The 19,329-nt window shown below is 27.5% G+C and overlaps 1 protein-coding gene across 7 annotated transcripts; it reads right to left on the bottom strand.

The window, feature by feature from the left end:
- Positions 1–2,326: 2,326 nt before the first annotated feature.
- LOC112689360 (endothelin-converting enzyme homolog) lies at positions 2,327–18,663 on the bottom strand. Of its 7 annotated transcripts, none has more exons than XM_025563039.1 (18): positions 17,973–18,407; positions 9,814–9,892; positions 8,528–8,631; positions 8,365–8,424; positions 8,124–8,285; positions 7,966–8,049; positions 7,643–7,880; positions 7,313–7,565; positions 7,119–7,235; positions 4,779–4,926; positions 4,481–4,695; positions 4,245–4,421; positions 4,057–4,166; positions 3,933–3,991; positions 3,828–3,876; positions 3,571–3,769; positions 2,777–2,941; positions 2,327–2,688 (listed from the first exon to the last, which is right to left on the bottom strand). In XM_025563039.1, the coding sequence occupies exons 1-18, from the start codon at positions 18,124–18,126 to the stop codon at positions 2,512–2,514; spliced, it is 2,550 nt and encodes an 849-aa protein (XP_025418824.1). In that variant the 5' UTR covers positions 18,127–18,407; the 3' UTR covers positions 2,327–2,511. The 7 variants fall into 7 exon arrangements, with proteins under 7 accessions (XP_025418824.1, XP_025418828.1, XP_025418826.1 ...); XM_025563043.1 differs by lacking the exon at positions 17,973–18,407 and adding an exon at positions 18,482–18,663 and having other exon boundaries at positions 2,512–2,688; positions 8,528–8,563; XM_025563041.1 differs by lacking the exon at positions 17,973–18,407 and adding an exon at positions 18,482–18,663 and having other exon boundaries at positions 2,512–2,688.
- Positions 18,664–19,329: the final 666 nt, after the last annotated feature.

A 19,329-nucleotide genomic window follows, 5' to 3' on the forward strand; every position in this document is an offset into this window, starting at 1 on the left:
AGTTTATTTATTAATCGAAAATTTTTTTTATATTAAATTTCGATTTTTTTTTTTTTTAAACTATAAATTTAGCGTTGTTTTAATTAGCTATGAGTTACTAGTACGAGCAACTAGACTCGTGGAAAATTCAATACATTTTTTTTATTACATTTAGTTTTATTTAATACATTGAATATTTAACTAATACAGGACAATCCATACACAATATAATTGTGAACAAAATCAATTTGAAAAAAAAAGTTCTTAATCTATTATTAGACTGTAAAAGTATACACTTTGTACAAAATTATATTCTATAACAATACTGTGATTGGAGATTACAATTCATAACAAAGTTTTTATGATCATAGAGAATCATTAAAGTTGTTTGATTTTATGGCACTAGTATTTATTTTAGTGAACACGAATTAATTAACTATGCTTGTAATATTTCAAATATTTTCTTACGACCAAATAATATGTGGTCTTAAAACCCTGTAAGTTATCACAATATCGATTTATATATATGTTAGTACAATTATTTTTCATAATCGTGTTTTAAGACTAAGCAGTGGTTGAATTGGGGGGGGGGACGCAGAGGGTCTGAGCTACTCTTCATTTTTCTTCATATTATAGCGTACCCCTTAATTTAATTCATCAAGGAACGCAGGGGACGCAGCGTCCTTCAACAATTATATGAATATGAATTTGTTTCTAAGAAAAATTAAATAAATATGAAAAAAATTGGAAACGATTAATATTTTATTTAATTTTTGGTATTAGTTCGTAATCTGTTCATTATTATTAGCACATATGTATATTAGGAACGCAATAATAAAATATATAATAATGCTATATAATTTATGTAACACGTTTCAAGTGTTTCCACTGCGTATTAATTCGTGGTACAAACTGCTAAATTGCTAAAAATATAACTATTACGAAAACTTCCCTGGGTGTACCGACGATAACGATCTTTAGTAAACCATTGACAATAATAATATATTGACTCCGTATTTTGAGAATCCGTCCGTTGTTTTAGTTATCGACGATTAACAAATGTTGATCGTTTTCAAGGAAAATTAAATATTATTTATATTTTATTTGGAAACGAGGTGCGCCACGAATGAGTAATCAGTATTATGTTAGCTTGTCGCGTACTCGCGTATGTAATTTATAAATTGTAATTTTGTTGAAAATAGTAAACTAGTAAACACCTCAACCGCACTCCTACAGTCCTACATGACACGTCAGCAATAAACAAATAAACATGAATAAACGTCAAAAATTGTCCATATCGGACTTTTTCAATAAAAAGAAAAACAATAACCAAGGTAATTAAAACACTTTAATTTAATAATAAATCATAGGCATGCGCAGATTCCTGTTACCGGTGTACTTTTATTTTTTTTTGATAATCCACCCTCATAAATCCCACCTTAAAAAAAAAAAAAATAGATATACAAAACATAAGTAAGTAGAAATAAAATTTATTAGAAAAACTGATGTACAATCTGATTATCAATGAACGTCAGTCCCGGCAATTTTTATTTTTTTGTAATTTGATAAAATTTATAAAAAAAACTTGATTTTCCGAAAAAAGTTATTAGCCCTTTTTACTTAAGTACCTAGTACCTACCTAAAAAAAAAGTTAATAAATACAGTTAAAAGTGCCTTAAATTTTTTTTGGTCATACATTTTAAAGCAATACATATATATAACTATGATAAAAATAATTATTATTTAACTCTCAGCAAATCTTATTCCTAAAAATAATGTGACGGGATGAAATAAATTATTTGACTAATATTAAACTTCAAATATTAAAATTAATATTGACAAAAAAAAATTAATATACTAATAAAAGAGTAACATTTATAATCTATAAATTTAATATTTACTTTTTGTAGGCAACAGTAAAATACATGAATTATTTTAAATTGAAAGTTAATTGATTAATTATTTTTATCATGTGGCTATATATTTACATTTTAGATTTTAAATTTGCTAGACGTGTTGCTGTGTTGATAGAATTAATACAAATAAATACCTATTAGTATTGTTTATTATTTGTTATAGATATCTGTGTTAATCATTAGATATATTTAATTATTTATATTGTAGATGCATTTAGGTGGTGGGGGGGACAAAGTCCCTCACGGTTTTTTTTAGATTAATTTGCTTTGGAACGCTAATTGTTCAGCTACATTTAGAGTCCACCTTTATTTTTTTTTCCAATTCAACCACTGAGACTAAGTATTGTATATTTAATGTTAACATTTTTAATGGCAACAATTATTAATAATAACATATCCCTGAGATGGCATGAATTTATTTATGTATCACATAATTTGGTAAAAAATGCGTCCTAAAGACATTTATATAACGTATAATATTTAAATAATATGGATTAATTATACATAACCCGCAGTCGATTGGCGCGATATTAAGATATTAATGTTATATTGGATTTAATAAACAATATTATCGTACTTATAGCTTTACAATAATAATATTTTGATGTACGTAGTACTACCATATTTTACACTTTTCATTTATTGGATTCATTCTTGTACCTTTTTCACACTTCCAAACTTCGCTAAATTCTTCAGAATTTGTTAATCCTGCGTTTACTCGTATATAATTTGGACTGTGTTCATCTAGTAAACTATTCGATATCGATTCATTTGTTGCTGATTCGCACCAATTCTAAAAATATCCATGTGATAATATGTTATGTATAAAAAAATTAATAAAATCATTTTGATACATATTTTTAATAATACGACTAACTTACATTTGCAAATGCCAAAAAATAGATTTGTTCGTGGCTAAAATCTTCTAATCCTGGTAGTTTTTTTTCTTCACCATTTCCAGCCACAAATGTCCTATAAGCCCACAACGCTTCTCTTATTCCGCCGTTGTCAGCTATATTTTCATCTAATGTCAGTTTACCGTTAATCTAAATTATACAAATATTTTTATACATCATACAATATTCTATTTTAAATTATTAGTTAAACCCAGATCAGGGATAGAACCGAAGCTAACGGAATCTCATTTCAATAATACTTTGATATATTCTATATTGATCATTGTATATGTTCAATAAATTTGTTTTAACAGAAATGTATTATAGTTTTTCAAGGTATAAAAAAAAATACTATAAAAATATTCGAAAATCTATCAAATGTTTTTCCTTCTCTTGGAATATTTATAAGGGGAAGAGCGTACCAGTATTAGAGCTTCTAATCCCTACTTTACGTCATTTTATAATTGGTGTCTTTACGTAGATGTTTTAATAGTTATTATATTATGACATACGTAAAGTTATAAGGTTTTGATAAAATTTCAAGTCCAATCTAGAACAAATACTGTAAGTTTTTCAAAGGAAAATTTTTTTTTTAAAATAATCATTTATTCGAGAATTCAGACATTAAACATAAACTGATTTAGATAAATATTCATATTTTCTATACATTTTTAATTGAAACAATGTTAGTTTTTAAACCAAATAACACTAAATTACTAAATTATAATTCTGATTGAAATAATTATTGTACGAAAGACGAAATATTTTATTTTTAATACCTTCTCTTCAATTCCAGGTACTGTATAAGACTCATAATGCTGTATAAAACAACTAGTACGTTTTTCATATTCGTTTGTAGTTTGATTTGTCCACCACATGTTTTCATTTCCATCTTGATCAAATTTTCGGCCGGTATTGTCAAAGCTATGGGTCAGCTCATGCCCCAATATAGAGCCAAGGTAACCATAATTAAGCACCCTTAAATAGTATATTATAAATAAATAGATTAATTATCATAAATAAATCTTGTACTTACTGCAAATCATGACCAAAGAAAGGGAATTGCAAAATTCCAGCTGGAATAGCTAAAAATAGAAACATTGTGTTATGTATGTTCGTGAATTTTAATTGTATTTGTTACTTATTGCATTAGCTTGGATCCAGTTGAAAGCATTAACTTCTAAAGGATCTGATGCCCATCTAAGAAAATCACCATTGGTATTATTTTTCTGTTAGAATGATGTTCAATGTTTTTATTTACTTACGAGTTTATGTCATAATTGTTAATTTCTCTGAGTGATATCAGAGAATTATTCAAATTACGTTGTATATAACGTATGACGTTTCCAAAGTAGTCATTTTCCACAACTTCCAACTAAATAAAACAAGTTAATAAAATCAGCAATAAAATAATGTGTAAATATGCACGATATAATAATATAGTCTGAAATACATCAGCATAGTAGTTATCGAGTTCCATTTGGTCTTTTATAAATTCTGGAAAGCCAACAAATGTTTTCATTAGTCGTGCCTTATTCAGTGTTCTGTTTTTAGTAATATCGTCCATCCACTTTAGTTCGTTGACTATTTTTTCAAATGCCTCATGAATGTTTTTCATCATTTCAACCATCTACATAAAATACAATTATTTATACTTCAATAAATGTTTTTATTTTTTAAATGTTATACCATTTGTTTATTGTGCTCTAAGTATTCCAAATCTATTAACAAATTAGAAACAGCCATTCCCATCATAGTGTTCACAGCGTTTGCACAATAAAGTGAACGCGAAGGATTGTTTTCTAACCCAGTCGTTTCGTAGTAAAATGTATCTTGAATGAATCGCATCTGATTTGTAGTGAATGGTAAAAGAGTGGTTACGACTTCCCACCATAAATTGAGTACTGAAATTATGAACAATTATAATAAAATCAACCAATTTAATTTTAATTAAAAGACAAATATTACTTTTTATTTTATTACTTACCATGCTGATTTTTTCCCTTTTCACCTATTATTCTGAATAAAGCTTCAAAGTATTCAATGTTATTTACTTGGATTAAATCAGTTTCAAAATCCAAAGTAATATTTTTTACATCCGCAAACAGAATTGAAAAATATTCCTTCCAGTTGATCTATATAATTAAAAACTATAAGTTAACATCAAATTAATATTATGGTTAATAGTTGATAATTATTAATTAATAGCTATGTGCTATACTATATGTACATGCCTAGCTGTACCGTTTACTGAATTTAAAGGAATAGTAATATCATTACAACAATATTAAATTTATTTTGGATCATTGTGTATTTTTATAAGTTTTATCGAGAAAAGTCTGACAGTTAAAGTTATCGGTTGAATGTTTTTTTATTGAAGTGCATTGGTTTCTTTTGTTGTGCAATACTTTTTGATTTTCCTTCTGATATGTACATGTTTGAACAGGCCACATACAGTTGTCCATATGAGAAGCATTGGTTTTCTATACTCAGTTCCAAACAATTGTAGCAATTTTCCTTGTGCTTTGTTGATCATCACTTCAAAGACGAGTCGCACCGTGGACTGCAAACTTTTGAATTTGAATAATATATTTGTTAGAACCATTGAGAAAGGTGGTAACAGTACATCTTCGCCTATACATTTTCCATTTTAAACTATTGCGTTGATAATGTTGTTCATCAACTTTTTCACTGAAAGCCTGCTACCATTGCACAGTCATGAAGGATTAATATTTCGTAGATGAATGACGGGTACGCCAATTTACTTAGCGAATCATATGAATTTAAGAATTCAATAGGAATATTGACAACTTCGTCATGATTCGTTACAGTAAAGAAGTTGTCGTGTCGTCAGAAATTCCGTTTTGAACGCCGAAACTGATTGTATTGATATTGTTGTTTTCGGCTACTAATATAACCCGTGCACTGAGCCACTGATGATTTTTGTAATTTTGTAATGTACTTGGGAAAATTTCCAAAGTCAATTAATTCATCGGAGGTTGCTGTAGTTTTACAGAAATTTGTTGGCAATATGAATCAATGAGCAATTCATCGATCACAGTTTTCCTATTCCCAATGTTTAACAATTGTTTTAAGAAATTATCAGCGGACGTATCATTTTGTAGTTATACACGTTATATATTGGTCTTCAAGTTCAATTTATGTACGTGTTGTCATAAAAATGATTATTCGAGACATGCGTAAAGCTCATCAATTGGTGTTGAACGTGCTTTAATTGTTAGAGTTTGTCGAAAATCACCAGACAATAAAATTAGTGTGCCATCAAAGAATTTTTGATTTCCTCTAAAATCTTTTAGTGTACGATCAACGTTTCCAATGCTTTTTTGTATGCCATAGTACGTTCGTCCCATATAATGAGTAAACATATTTGAATTCATCCATATCCGAATTTTTGGTGATAATGCATGTTGGACTTACATTAATTTTCATATTGAACGGTAATTTTAGTGATAAATATTCGACCATCATCCAGAAGAGTTTCTACAATTTCTGATGGTACTAGTAGTACATTTCATGATCGTATGGTTGACAAAATAATTGGAATGAGAAAAGTTTCACTTATGCTTCCTGTGATATTATTTTCAGTAAAATAGGCACGTTCACAATTTTCTAGATTCACTCTGAGGTATATGAAAGTGAGGTTCTTTTCAGTTCCTTTTATTTTTTATAGCAACAACAAAATAACAGCTGCTCATTCGGGCCTTATCAGTTGAACTCATATTTCCCAGTCCTTTTTTCACCAATCTATATCCTTCTCCGAGGTCTAATCTATCTTTGCACCAAATTTCATAAAAATTAATTAAGTAGTTTTTTAGGAATGCATACAAATAAAAATTAATTTATATATATAGATTAATTTAAAAAAAGAGAAACTAGCACTTAATATGCAGTGCGAAGAAGCTTAAATTTAGACATAATAATAATTTTAGTTAAAGGTTGTAATACATCAATGTCTTTTAAAATTGTTCTTATATGTTTAAACTCAATTCAATGATTTTTTCTCTGTTTTCACATTGTTTTGACCAGGAAAATCGTTCCGGTTTTTTTTTTTTATTAATATCTCTACAGTTTTCCAAATAATCAAGAAAACCCAATAAAATTAACAAAAAAAAACCACAAAAGTTGTGAAAAATGTTTAAAGAAAATGAAATTTATTCATACAAACAACGTACTATGTATCGAATACAATTAGTTGCCCAATAAGTATGACCATACTCGTATTATTTTGAAAACGTATTAAATAAATATTATTTTTTGTGTATAATAATTATATCTAATATCATGATTATTATTAATAAATTCATACGTAATGATCGTGTGATTCAGTAGCCCCAAGTGTAATATTGTCCATGAATAATTGTAAATCGTCTACCGACATAATTGATGGAAGTTGTCCGTCTGTGTCGTATACTTCATCTTTTATCTACAATTATTATTAATTATTAATTTTATTTGCAAAATTTATAAAAAAAATTAAAAAATTATAATTTGGTACGTTACTTCTGCCAGTTCATTATTGAACAATAATATTTGAGCTGCTAGAGATTCCAATTTTATATCGGAAGGATTGGAACTATTTAGTTGAGACTTATAAATTTCTAACCAAACTTTTTTAAAATATTTTCCAAAAGATTTTAAATAATAAACCCCTTCATCAGTATCTTCTTCATTTTTGTCTACTTTTTCTTCTGAAAATTCTGTTTCTCGACCTTTTCTGGAACTCATAATTCTCATATTTTCTGTTGTTTTATGGCTGAAAGATGAATATTATAAGCTAAACATTTATAACACAAATGGACGATGAAGTATATTATATTAATCAATTTTTACATAGGAAACACAGTTGATCCTCTTGGTTTACCAATAGCAATCTGATTGATTGAGCGGTTTTTTGGATCAGTTTCGATATCGGTTGTAAATAAATAATCTAAACTGATATGTTTTTTGGCACTAGCTAAAATAGATGATAAATTTATATTTTTTTTTTTAGCCGGGAGTCCTAAATGTGGCAAGCCAATTTTATCCAAAATTTCAACTAATTGATTAAGTCCGGCTGCGTCCATTTCATCTAAATATATATATATTGGATATATTGGATTAAACATATTATATCATAAAATAGTATTATGAATTTATGACGTACACTGATTTACCTGTTGCTATGCAGGAGCGGTATAACCGTCGTGATTGCCATACGGCTTCAGGATCAAGATTACTATCTTCTTTTTCCATATAATCTTAAAATAAATTATAATATATTTTAAAAACTACCAATTTATATCACCTTATTGGACATTATATATATATATACCCCTGATGAATGTTAGCATAAGAGCATGTAATTCGGAAAATCTATCAGTTGAATGCGCTGATTTTGGTATTCGATGCATTATACCATAATGCCCACAAGCAAATTCATAAAAGTCATCACACGGATCGACCGAAGTATTCATTGATTCCACTAGTGCTGTAGCTTTTTATAACATATACAAATTATTAATAATGACATATGCTCATTAGACTTCCAACGGGTTTTCGTGAAATACACTAACCAGATCTTAAACAGTCTTCTGTTGTGCATAGTTTACTATTTTGATTTGCCTTCGCGAGGTCTATTAAGAAAAAAAAACATGTAGTTTTTATGTAGTAGTTTAAAATAAAAACTTATTTTTCTTTTCACTTTACACTATTTGAAGTAAATAATTTATTACTTACAGGCATATGATAATCCGAAAACAGCTGCAATGAGCACTGCAAACATGAATATTAGTAATGTTAAAACTATGTAGTATCTTCGGCTTCTGATTTTGTTTTTGAACCTGTTTTGGCGTATCAAATTAATTTAGGATAAAATATTCTCGAAAATTTTTTTTTATTTTCGATGGAGATATAAAGAGGCATTTTTCTATTTCCTTGACACAAATATCAATTTTATCAAATATCAAGGTTCTATGCATGTAATATACTTCCTATTCATTATATTTTAAGTCACTTTGTTTCGGTCTATCGAAGTAAAAAAGTAGTCAGTTTCTTTAATATAATAAAATGAATTAAATAATGAAATTATTGGTTTAATTAAAGCATTTAATAAATTATTATAATTAAATTACATAGAGGCTATAATACTTGTATTTATTTTATTTATATATATTTGATTTTTTTCAAATAGAAAATAACGTTACTTTTATTTGTTAGCGTTTTTCCTTTTAATTTTAATAAAATTAATAAAAATATTATAGAAGTACAGTACTGTATATTTTTTTTAAAGAAAAAATTTTAATAATTAACAAGGGCCTTGGAAATTTTATTATTTCAATTATTTTATGGGTTACAATTAACTATCGTTAACAAAGAAAATTATTAGTAATTTCTTTAATTTTGTTTTAACGGACATTAAAAAATTATACGTTTCCGTTAAAAATTGTGTATTATTGTAAATGAATTATATATATTTTTAGAAAGCCATTTACAGAAATTAAAAGTTCAATATAAAGTTAAACAATATTTTGTTTATTCAATAAGATTTTTTTAAAGTAGACATGTTACATTCAGTGCCGGATTACCCATTAGGAGGAGTAGGCTTCCACCGTAAAGCCTCAATCATTTAAGGGGCCCTGTGAAAACGGAAAACAATATTTTTTTTTATTTAATAATACCTTTATTTTATTTACGAATTTACGGGAAAAAAGTATCAAAAAATATAGTATATATTAAGTTGTAGGTGTTGTATGCAGTAATAATAATAAAATTATTTAAAACAAAATAGAAACAATATAATAATTAATTAATTTTTCTTGCATATAAAAAAAATGTAATAAATATAGTTTTATTTATTAATAATAGTTGGTTATTATTAAAGCTGTTTATTTTAATTATTGGATAGTAATGTTAAAGATGTATGTAAAAAATGATGAAAAATTTTGTAGAGTCCAAAATTTTAATTGCCTAAGGGTCCACAAACGTTTAATCCGGCACTAGTTACATTACAGAGTTTCGCTTACATTTTAGAATAACCAGGTTCGGGATCATTGATGGGTTCACAATCTTTTAATCTGGTCGTCGGTAAGTCTTCATCATCACCTGTTGATTGGAAATAAAAAAATAACTAACGTGAATTTTGTATAATTGGCGATTAATTCGATTAAATATTAAAACACAGTATAAAATACTTTTTGAAAGTCATTGTAGTTAAATCAGTTGATAAATAAATTACCAATTTAAATTTTTAAATCTATTTTAGTTATAAAAAAAATTATTTTCTGAGATAAATTTCGATTGAACCTTCACAGCTTAACTATAAGTGATGATTGTCAATGTTTATTTTACTGAAAACAGTGTTATTCCAATCACGTTAGCAGAACCTTGAAATAAATAGTACCACATTACATCATTACGTTACATCACTGTACGAGGAAGTTTGAAAATATTCATTACGATAGAAAAATACAATATTAATTATATTTGTTTACAGATCAAACGGTTAGATTATATATGTTTTCGAAACAAGTCGGAGCAATAATTCAAGAGTGAATTTAAGAGCATACGTTGTTATTAACTAAATAAATTCCAAATGGTTTATTATTATTCGTATAACATATTACATTACTCATAATAATGAGTCATAAGAATTGGTAATAATGTATTGAAACAAAATTAAAAAAGTAAAATATCATATTGAGAAAGTATATTTATCGAACAAAATATTTAAAAATGCTAGAAGGACAGTGAAGGATAGATTTTACTAGATCTAACTTAACAAGTGTACTCTTGAAAATAGCATGAATATTTTAAATTGATAAAATGTATAATAAAATCAATGGTGAGATACATACAAAGATTATATGGTAGACTGTTAGTTGAATCTTGTTTTATTATATTTTAAGTATTGACCAATCAATAATTGTATCATTTGACGTCAAAAATCAATTTTCCAAGTACAAAAGTATACTTCGAGATAATCATTGAAGTTTACAGTTTAAAAGTTAAAAAAAAAAATTACCTACTACATTATGCTGGTTCTCGTGATATATTTATTTAATAAAATTGATATAATAATTTCAAACGCAATGTAGTAAAAATAATGTTTACCTGAGTTTTTAATAAACTTGTTTTTACATTTATTTAGGTAGCTTATAATTTTTATTTTATATCAATGGTGGACGCAGGGAGGGGTTTTGGGGGTTCAACCCCCTCCCCCACGAAATGAATGGATGATTAATTTCAAATGTAGTTATCCTACCTTATATACTTTAAAAAAATGAACTGTTCAAAACACGATTAAAATATGCTAGAAAAAAAATGTTTTGTTAAGAAAAGTGAATTTTTAATAATTTCTAATTTTCCAAACGTTCTAAAAGGTACCTATTAGTACTTAAAACTCAAATTTTTTAAATTTCATGATGGCAATATTTCGTAAAAATAATACGTGTTTGTAAGTCGCTTATTAGTAGTAAGTAAAAATAAGTAAATATACGTAATCGATATAATATTATTTACAATGGTACATTATGATTGACGGTTTCCCTAAATTTTATGTTGTATGGTCATGTGATAATGATCGACAATAGTCAATCTATAGTTAATAGTAAATTATTTCAAAATAACGATAATCAGGCCCGTATTTAGAGGGGGCACGGCTAGGCACATGTCTGGGGGCGTCAAGTCTCAGGGGCGGCAAAATATTTTAGCAAAATTAATTTTAAAAATAATGTACCTAATGAAAAAAAAAATAAAACAATAAAAAAAAGGAAATAGTATGTTTTATTATATTATAATTTGTTTAATTTGTTAATTAAAAAAAGTATTAAACGATTTTCATTTTTAAGTTATATTTTAATATTAAAAAATCTCGATTATGAATGAAATAATAAATGTTATATTATTATTATTTATTTATTTTTTTTTAGGGGGGGGGAGTCATAAATAATATGCCGGGAGCGCCAAATTTTTAAATACGGATCTGTCGGTAATTATTCTTATTTTTTCAAAACCCCCTGAAATTTTTTTCTGGGTCCTCCCCTGCTTTAGATCGTACACTGAATTAGTTGGTAATAAACAATTTTATTTTGTTATTTTTATTTGCATATTTATGATATAAATTTGCATATTTTATGGTTTTTGTCTACATATAATCCGGGTTCTTATCTATGACGCAAGAGGTTTGTGATCAATGCACTCTACAGTATAAATAAAATAAATTTTTGTTAACATAAACATTTGTTTATTTTTGAAATTTTAATTTATTTTTACATACCTACCGTTATTAAATTATTGTATTTTTTATATATAGATTACACTGTGTAGGTTAAATATGTAATAGTTGTTTCTTTGGAATATTTTTGTAGTTAACAATGGGTCATAGTTCATGAATTTAAAGTTTTAAAAAACGGAAATATAAATTATAATTAATTTTCACATTTTAAGGAGTAAAAAAAAACTTAAAAGGTATGAAAGATTAAGAAAATTTGTAATTTGATAATTTTCTTATAAAAATTCCAATAGTTAAACTAACACTTGACATCCTATACAATTTAAATCATAAGTATGTATTAAGATATGCCTAAAAGATATCGTTGTGCATTTTATTAAATTCATTAACAATCAAGTTGTAGATGTTTATTAAAAAGAAAAATATTGAATTACGTTGATATTAAATAATAGTTTTATGAAAAAATTTTTTAAATAAGATACAAATACACATAAGCTAATATTTTTAGTTTCAGAAATATTTGTATGTAAATACATTCTTTGCTTAGTTCGTAGTCTAAAAATAAATGCTATTGTCGTATCTAATAAGTACCGACTCCATTACAATCTTGAAATATATGCTTTAAACGCATATTAATATTTAAAAAATTGATAATTATTTTATGCTACCTAAAATAGTTTAGTTTTTGTAGTTTATTTTATATCTTAGAAATGAAATAACTATAAATAAAACTCGTTAGTTAATTTATCAATATATAAAATTGTATTTAAAATATTAAAAATATTTTTAAATATTTTTCCACGTTTTGTCAAAACTAAAATAAATAAATATTTTTTATATATATATAAATAAATAAAAGTTTAGCTTGGAGTATTATTATATTTGTAATGTATGACTATTTAAAAATGCATCATCAGGTATACAAAAATACAATAACACTCCAGGCTAAGCATTTATTTATTTATATTTATATACTAATTTATAAAGTATTTTTATTAGTATTTTATCAATACCATCAATAATTTTAAATTTAAATTTCAAAAATAATTTGGCTGTATATTTTAGTAATTTTTTGGTATATTTTGGATGATTATTAATTCTTATATTATTATACTATTCTGATATTAAATTATTTAGGAATTTGAATTTTGAAGCCCTTAACAAAATAATTAAATAATTGTAAAAATAAATATGAAACTAAATAACGTATCCATATTTCACTTTTGAAGCAATACAAAAAAATAAATCAATAATATATGATACATATTAAAATAAACATAGAAGTTTAATTTATGTAAAAATTCAGGACAGTCAACAATGTTATTTAATATATAATGTAAGAAATTTAAATATAATTTCTTTTATGCAACGTGATTGTTGAAGGTTAATTTGCTATCAAATATTATACCAAAATATTTGACAATATGAACTTATTCATGGTGTACGGCTTCGATATTATAAACATAAGCAATAGAAAAACGAGATCGAGTGTAGGACATGCATTTACATTTGTAAGAGTTAAAAAATAATTTATTAAATTTTCCCCAATTGGAAAGCAAGTAAAGATCATTCTGTAAGACAGCGATTCTCAACTTTGGGAGGTGCACCTCACTAAGAAAATTTATAAAATACAACAAGTAATTAAAACGTTACTTTTGATTATTTATATTTAATCAAGATATTACTAAGTCAAAATTCATTGGAACTAAGTAGTGCCAACCCTCTCATTAATTTGTATCAGATACTAGTAGATTCTACTTAATAATACTAAATTTAAATTTGAATATTTAAGAAAGTATAGAATATAATTTCTTTTAATAGTTTTAAATAATAATTTTTTTTTCTAACAAATAAATTTATTACATTTTCAAAACAACTTCATTAATTTTCATATTTTCGTATTTATTTGACCAACAATGATTTGCAGCATGATCAGCATGATTTATATTGCTAAAAATTAGACCGAATCTGTAAAATTAATATTCAAGTGGGAAATCGGCTACTTGAAAAAGTGGAATATTTTAAATACATAGACAGCTCAATTAAATAAGGTGGCTGAATTATGGAAATAAGATCCAGAATCATAGGCAAAATCAGCATTCATGAGTCAAAAAAAAAAAATGTTATGCTCCAATAGTATAAGTATTCAGGCGAAGAAATGCTTCATACAATTATTTGTATGAAATATGGAGCTATACAGTTGCAAAACCTAGATACTAAATAAGGCACAAAAAAAAAAAAAAAATCAAATCCAACAATGAATCCTTGAAAGCTATGGAAAGTGGTGTTGGAGAAGAGTGCTATGAGTGAGTTGGATAGAACTAATGAAAGCATAATAAAGTTAAATAAATGAAGGCAAAGAATACTCAATACCATCAAAGACGATGGAACAAGATTGGTCACATATTGAGGACTAAAAACGAACTAGTTTATAGAATAACAGAAGGGAAAATTGAAGGTCAGAGAAACCGAGGACATTCGAGGACTGTCAAACTACATGGAACTAAAGAGGTTAACTAGAAACAGGGAAGAATAGAGAGCGCGTGCGAAACCAACCACAGGGTTGAATATAAGAAGAAAAGATATATATATATTAAATATAATTAAATCTTATTATGGTAAGGTGGAGGAGTGACAGTATAAAATAGTATTAAAGGGGGCATTACCTTAAAAGGTTGAAAACCCTTGCTAGATGAGATGAGATTGCTTTTATAATATATTTTAAATATTAATACATAATAATAATAATACATTTTTAGATAATCGGCGAACAAAAGTAATTTTGAGTGAGGTAGAGAAATATCGTTTATATATAATAAAAATAGAATATGAGCCAAATAAAACCGTTGTTGGACACCAGAAGAAACTTTAAATATCTTATTAATATACTCGAACATTCTACTTTGGTATCATTATTTTAGATTCTGAGTGAAAGGATGAATGTATTTTTAATTAAATTGTATTTATTAAAAAAAAATATTATAGCACAACGATTTGATTGTATAGGTTATTAATAACAGCTATTAGTTTTATTATCCCAGCTGTTTTAATATTTAAATTAGCTCTGTTATTTTTGACAATAGATAACCTGTTTATGAAATTTTACTTTAGATGAGCATTATACTAATTATTCAGTATTACTAGTAACTTACAGTTATTATAATTCTATAATATTTATTATTTTATGTTCTATAAAAGATATTTGTATTATATTATCACATAATGGTTTAAGAATCAACGAGTATAAAACATATTCACACATTTTGGTTATATATCTAATATACTGTACTATATCTTATATTATATAAATATTTATTTATTATTAATGGATTTTTTATTTTTTGAAACGAAGATCTCAGCTCATTGTTTACATCTGCGTTATGTTTACTGGTGTTTTATTATACCCATTGATGATATGTACAATAAAATAAGGAATATGCATGTTTGTGGGTAGTGCAACGGTTCTAAAAGTCCACATGTAAAGAATTTAAAAATGAAACGAAGTGATTTTAAAGAAAAAGAAAAACTATTTAATACATTCTTTCACAAGCTTTATTGTGATAATGACGTGTACCGGGGATTATGTTATTTTTTTCAGCGTATTTTACATGGCATTATTGTCTCCAAGTAATAAGATAAGATATTTTTAATACACTAAGAATATAAAAATAAATAATTATGTATAAATATTAAAATACAGAAATACTTATTTATCAAAATGTATATTCACGAATACAATTTAAATAATGTTCATATTTTTATACTAATTAGCAAACATGTTGTAATTAAAATTTTATAGGTGAAAAAATGTATATATAATTATATTGTACCTACATATATTTTTTTAGTTAATGGATGTTTTATGGTTAGATTAGCATAATAATCATAATTTTACAATTGTTTTTCATAATTCGAGGTTACAAATTTCCAGGTCTATGAAATAATTATAAAAATTAATTCTATATTTTAAGTCTTTGGGAATTTTATTTTTTGAATTAGAACATAACAACATATTTTTTATACATTATTATAAGATTTTTCATGTATTAATTATACTTTAATTTCTCTAACTATAAGGTACAGCGATAGATAACTTGTTAAAATTAATTGGGGGTAGCGATTTTCAAATTAAAAATTTGTACCACAACTTTTTAAGAGTAATTCCATTATTAAGTTAAATTGATGTATACTAAAAGTTGGAGAAGAAAAAACGTTCATTATTGTAAGGTTACCACAATTTTGATGCTTTGCTTTTTTATCTAAAAACATGACCATTGTTTAAAAATCTCGATTCTATCTCGAATCGTTTTTTGTATGATATTATTTAAGATGAATTCTTCAACTATACAATTATAACTATGAGCTACTATTTTGCATTTAATCGAATTTATCAAAAAATTGCGCTACATTGGAGTTATTGTTCTTTTTTTAAAAAAATACTTAATTAATAACTTCTACCAATAATAAATATATTTTCATTCAAATAGGTGGTTTACATTGGTAATTTTATTTAATGCATTATATATATTAATATGATCATGTAGTAGTAGTAGTACGTATTTAATCTATATAATTTTATGAGATGACATAGTAAATTATATTCATAATAATTATTAATGATGTACAAAGTATTACAGTTTTCAGAATTGTAACAATTTTGTTATTATGTAATATTATAATGTTTGCATCCAATAACAGTTGAAATTTAAAAATAAGCAATATGATTTCAATTAGTACCTATACATAACTCAAATAACTCAAAGTTAGTCTTATAAGATAGTGCAAGTGAATGGGACAAATTTTGATACGCAAGAAGTTCGAAAAAATTTTATTTTCTCCAAAAAAAATTCTTATGAGTTCCAAACAGAATTATAATTTGTGATATGATTGCTCATCTATGACTATTTTTTGTTACACAAAGATCCACTTGTGTAGGTTTGATGTATAAAATATTTTTTAATCTATCATATGTAAAGGATATTATTGCACAACTATCACGAGTCTACAATGGATAATATGAATAATGATAACTCAACGTATTTCTTAATTGGCTCGTATATTTGCACTGCAAACACTTCATTTTATTGTATTTATACCATATGTAATTAGTAAAATATCCTACAGCGTGGCGCATTTCAGCTGTGACGTTTGTGTTGTACAATATTCATTCTAAATCTATAAACATATAATAATAAAAATGCTGATTACATTATTTAGCCAAATGATAGAGTGCATTGTATCAATATCACAATCTCATTTTTAATTATTATTTTTTTTTTCATACCACATAAAATAATACTATAAAACATACATTTTTATAGCTTTATTTATTATACAATTAACAAGAATTATATCTTTCAATCACCTAATTCATCGGTTCCTAAACTGTGCTCCGCAGAGCCCTTAGGGTTCCGCAATTGTTCCTCAAGAGCTCCGTTCGTTTTACCATAGAAAATTGAATAACGTAATAATTATTGATCGTGATTTAAAATATATATTTTTACAAGACTCCATCGACTCAATTATAATTCACCAATATGTATACAAACAATATTAAAATCGCAATAGGATAGTCTAATTTTTTAATTTTATAAAATACGCATTCGCATTTCAGTTATTTCCCAGTCAGATACGAGTACCTATATTATACATATATAAATATAATAATAAATGTACACTATCTCGTTTTGAGTTTTCTCCTGTAAAAATGCATATCGTCCGTAAAAGTGGCGGAGCGAACTTTTTTTTTAGCGTAGCACTGGTGATCAATTTTAACCATCCACCCATCAATTATTACTCGCACACTTCTAAATAATTATTTTGAGAAAACGCATGATTCTAAAGTTATTATATTTAAACTTACACGACGGGCAACGACCACCCAACGAAATCACCATCGCGCCGCCACTAACGTGTAATATGCTTCGTAGAACAAAGACAAATAAAACTTAACAATGAATATTTCTCGGGGCTCCGCGAGAAAATGGTGTTTAAAAAAAAAGGCTCCGTGGCCGAAAGGGTTCGGGAACCGCTGACCTAATCCGTTGAAAACTTTGGTAATGCATATCGTCTCGAATACATCGAAACAGGTGAAGTTGATAGACATGAATGCACGAATGCAAGTCGCGTAGATGTACACACTTTGGTTTCACACAATCGCGAATCGAAAATTAACGCTAACGCCGGGTTTAAACGATAAAATCGGACGATGAACATTTCGGTGTAAACGAAAGAGAAACGAAATATTGTTATTGTTACGGTTATTATTATTCGTAACGCATTAAAGTCGTCGCGCGAATACGGCCGGACGAATGGAACGACATGCCAAGACGGAACATCGTCGAGCGGCGTTACCGAGCATTACCGTTTGGGTAACTGCAGGTACCACTTGTTGAACTCGACGTGCGCGTTCGCCGTTCGGTTATTCGTGTTTTTAAACAATATTCGACAAATGGACTTACTCATGTTGGCGTGTGATTTTTTCTACTTGGCCTTCTACCGCGACCCTCCCCTCCACGCGCGCGCACACGATTATCGACTGTCCGGAACCAGCGAGCCGCGTCAACGTGCCGTGTGGTCCCCGTGGCCCGGTATTCGCGTGCTGACTATTCGTCGGCCTTCGTCCAACTGAAACGCCCGACCGCATAAGCTTAGAATTTGTTTTATTATTACCGTTTTTTTTTTTTTTTTTTTTTTATTTACGCCGGCTTCACGTGTGTATTTACGTTCGGCTTTCACGTGTTGACAGTTCTGCCAACGAACGTGTGGCGCGCTCAAGCGCCACGATTCCGGGAACACAGGAGAACGCGTACAACAATATTTTTAAATTTTTCTTAGCATTACCTCCCCCCACCCCTTTACCCCCCGGACACGTTTCGTTCGGAACCGCGGTCCACTGGTTCTCGGTGGGACGCGCCCGCGCGCGCCACTGGATCACTTATAACACGTTTATGATTACCGTTGTTACCACTCCGTGTAACACGTTCGTACGCGCACGTGCGGGGAAGTGTTTCTCGCTTTCGTTTAACCATTAATTTAACTCGATGACCGACCAGGCTTTCGGCAGCGTTCCTGTACCCATCCTTTCCGTGGTCCGGCGTTCGAATTCGCGTACGAAACGTACTTAGAATTCAATCGCAAATATCGCGGACGCGTTTGTCCGGCACGCGTTCAAAACGGTGGTTTACGTAAAATGTGCTATTCGTAAACGGTTTTGTAAAACGTAGGTAACTTTCGGTCACCGGTGTTCGTTTGAAGTTAGCGTTAACGCTGTTACATATCAGGAGTTATGACTCAGTGGTTCGTGAAT

This window comes from Sipha flava, unplaced genomic scaffold, assembly GCF_003268045.1.
Source record: "Sipha flava isolate LNK unplaced genomic scaffold, YSA_version1 43_pilon_pilon, whole genome shotgun sequence".
In the NCBI taxonomy this organism is placed as follows: Eukaryota; Metazoa; Arthropoda; class Insecta; order Hemiptera; family Aphididae; genus Sipha; species Sipha flava.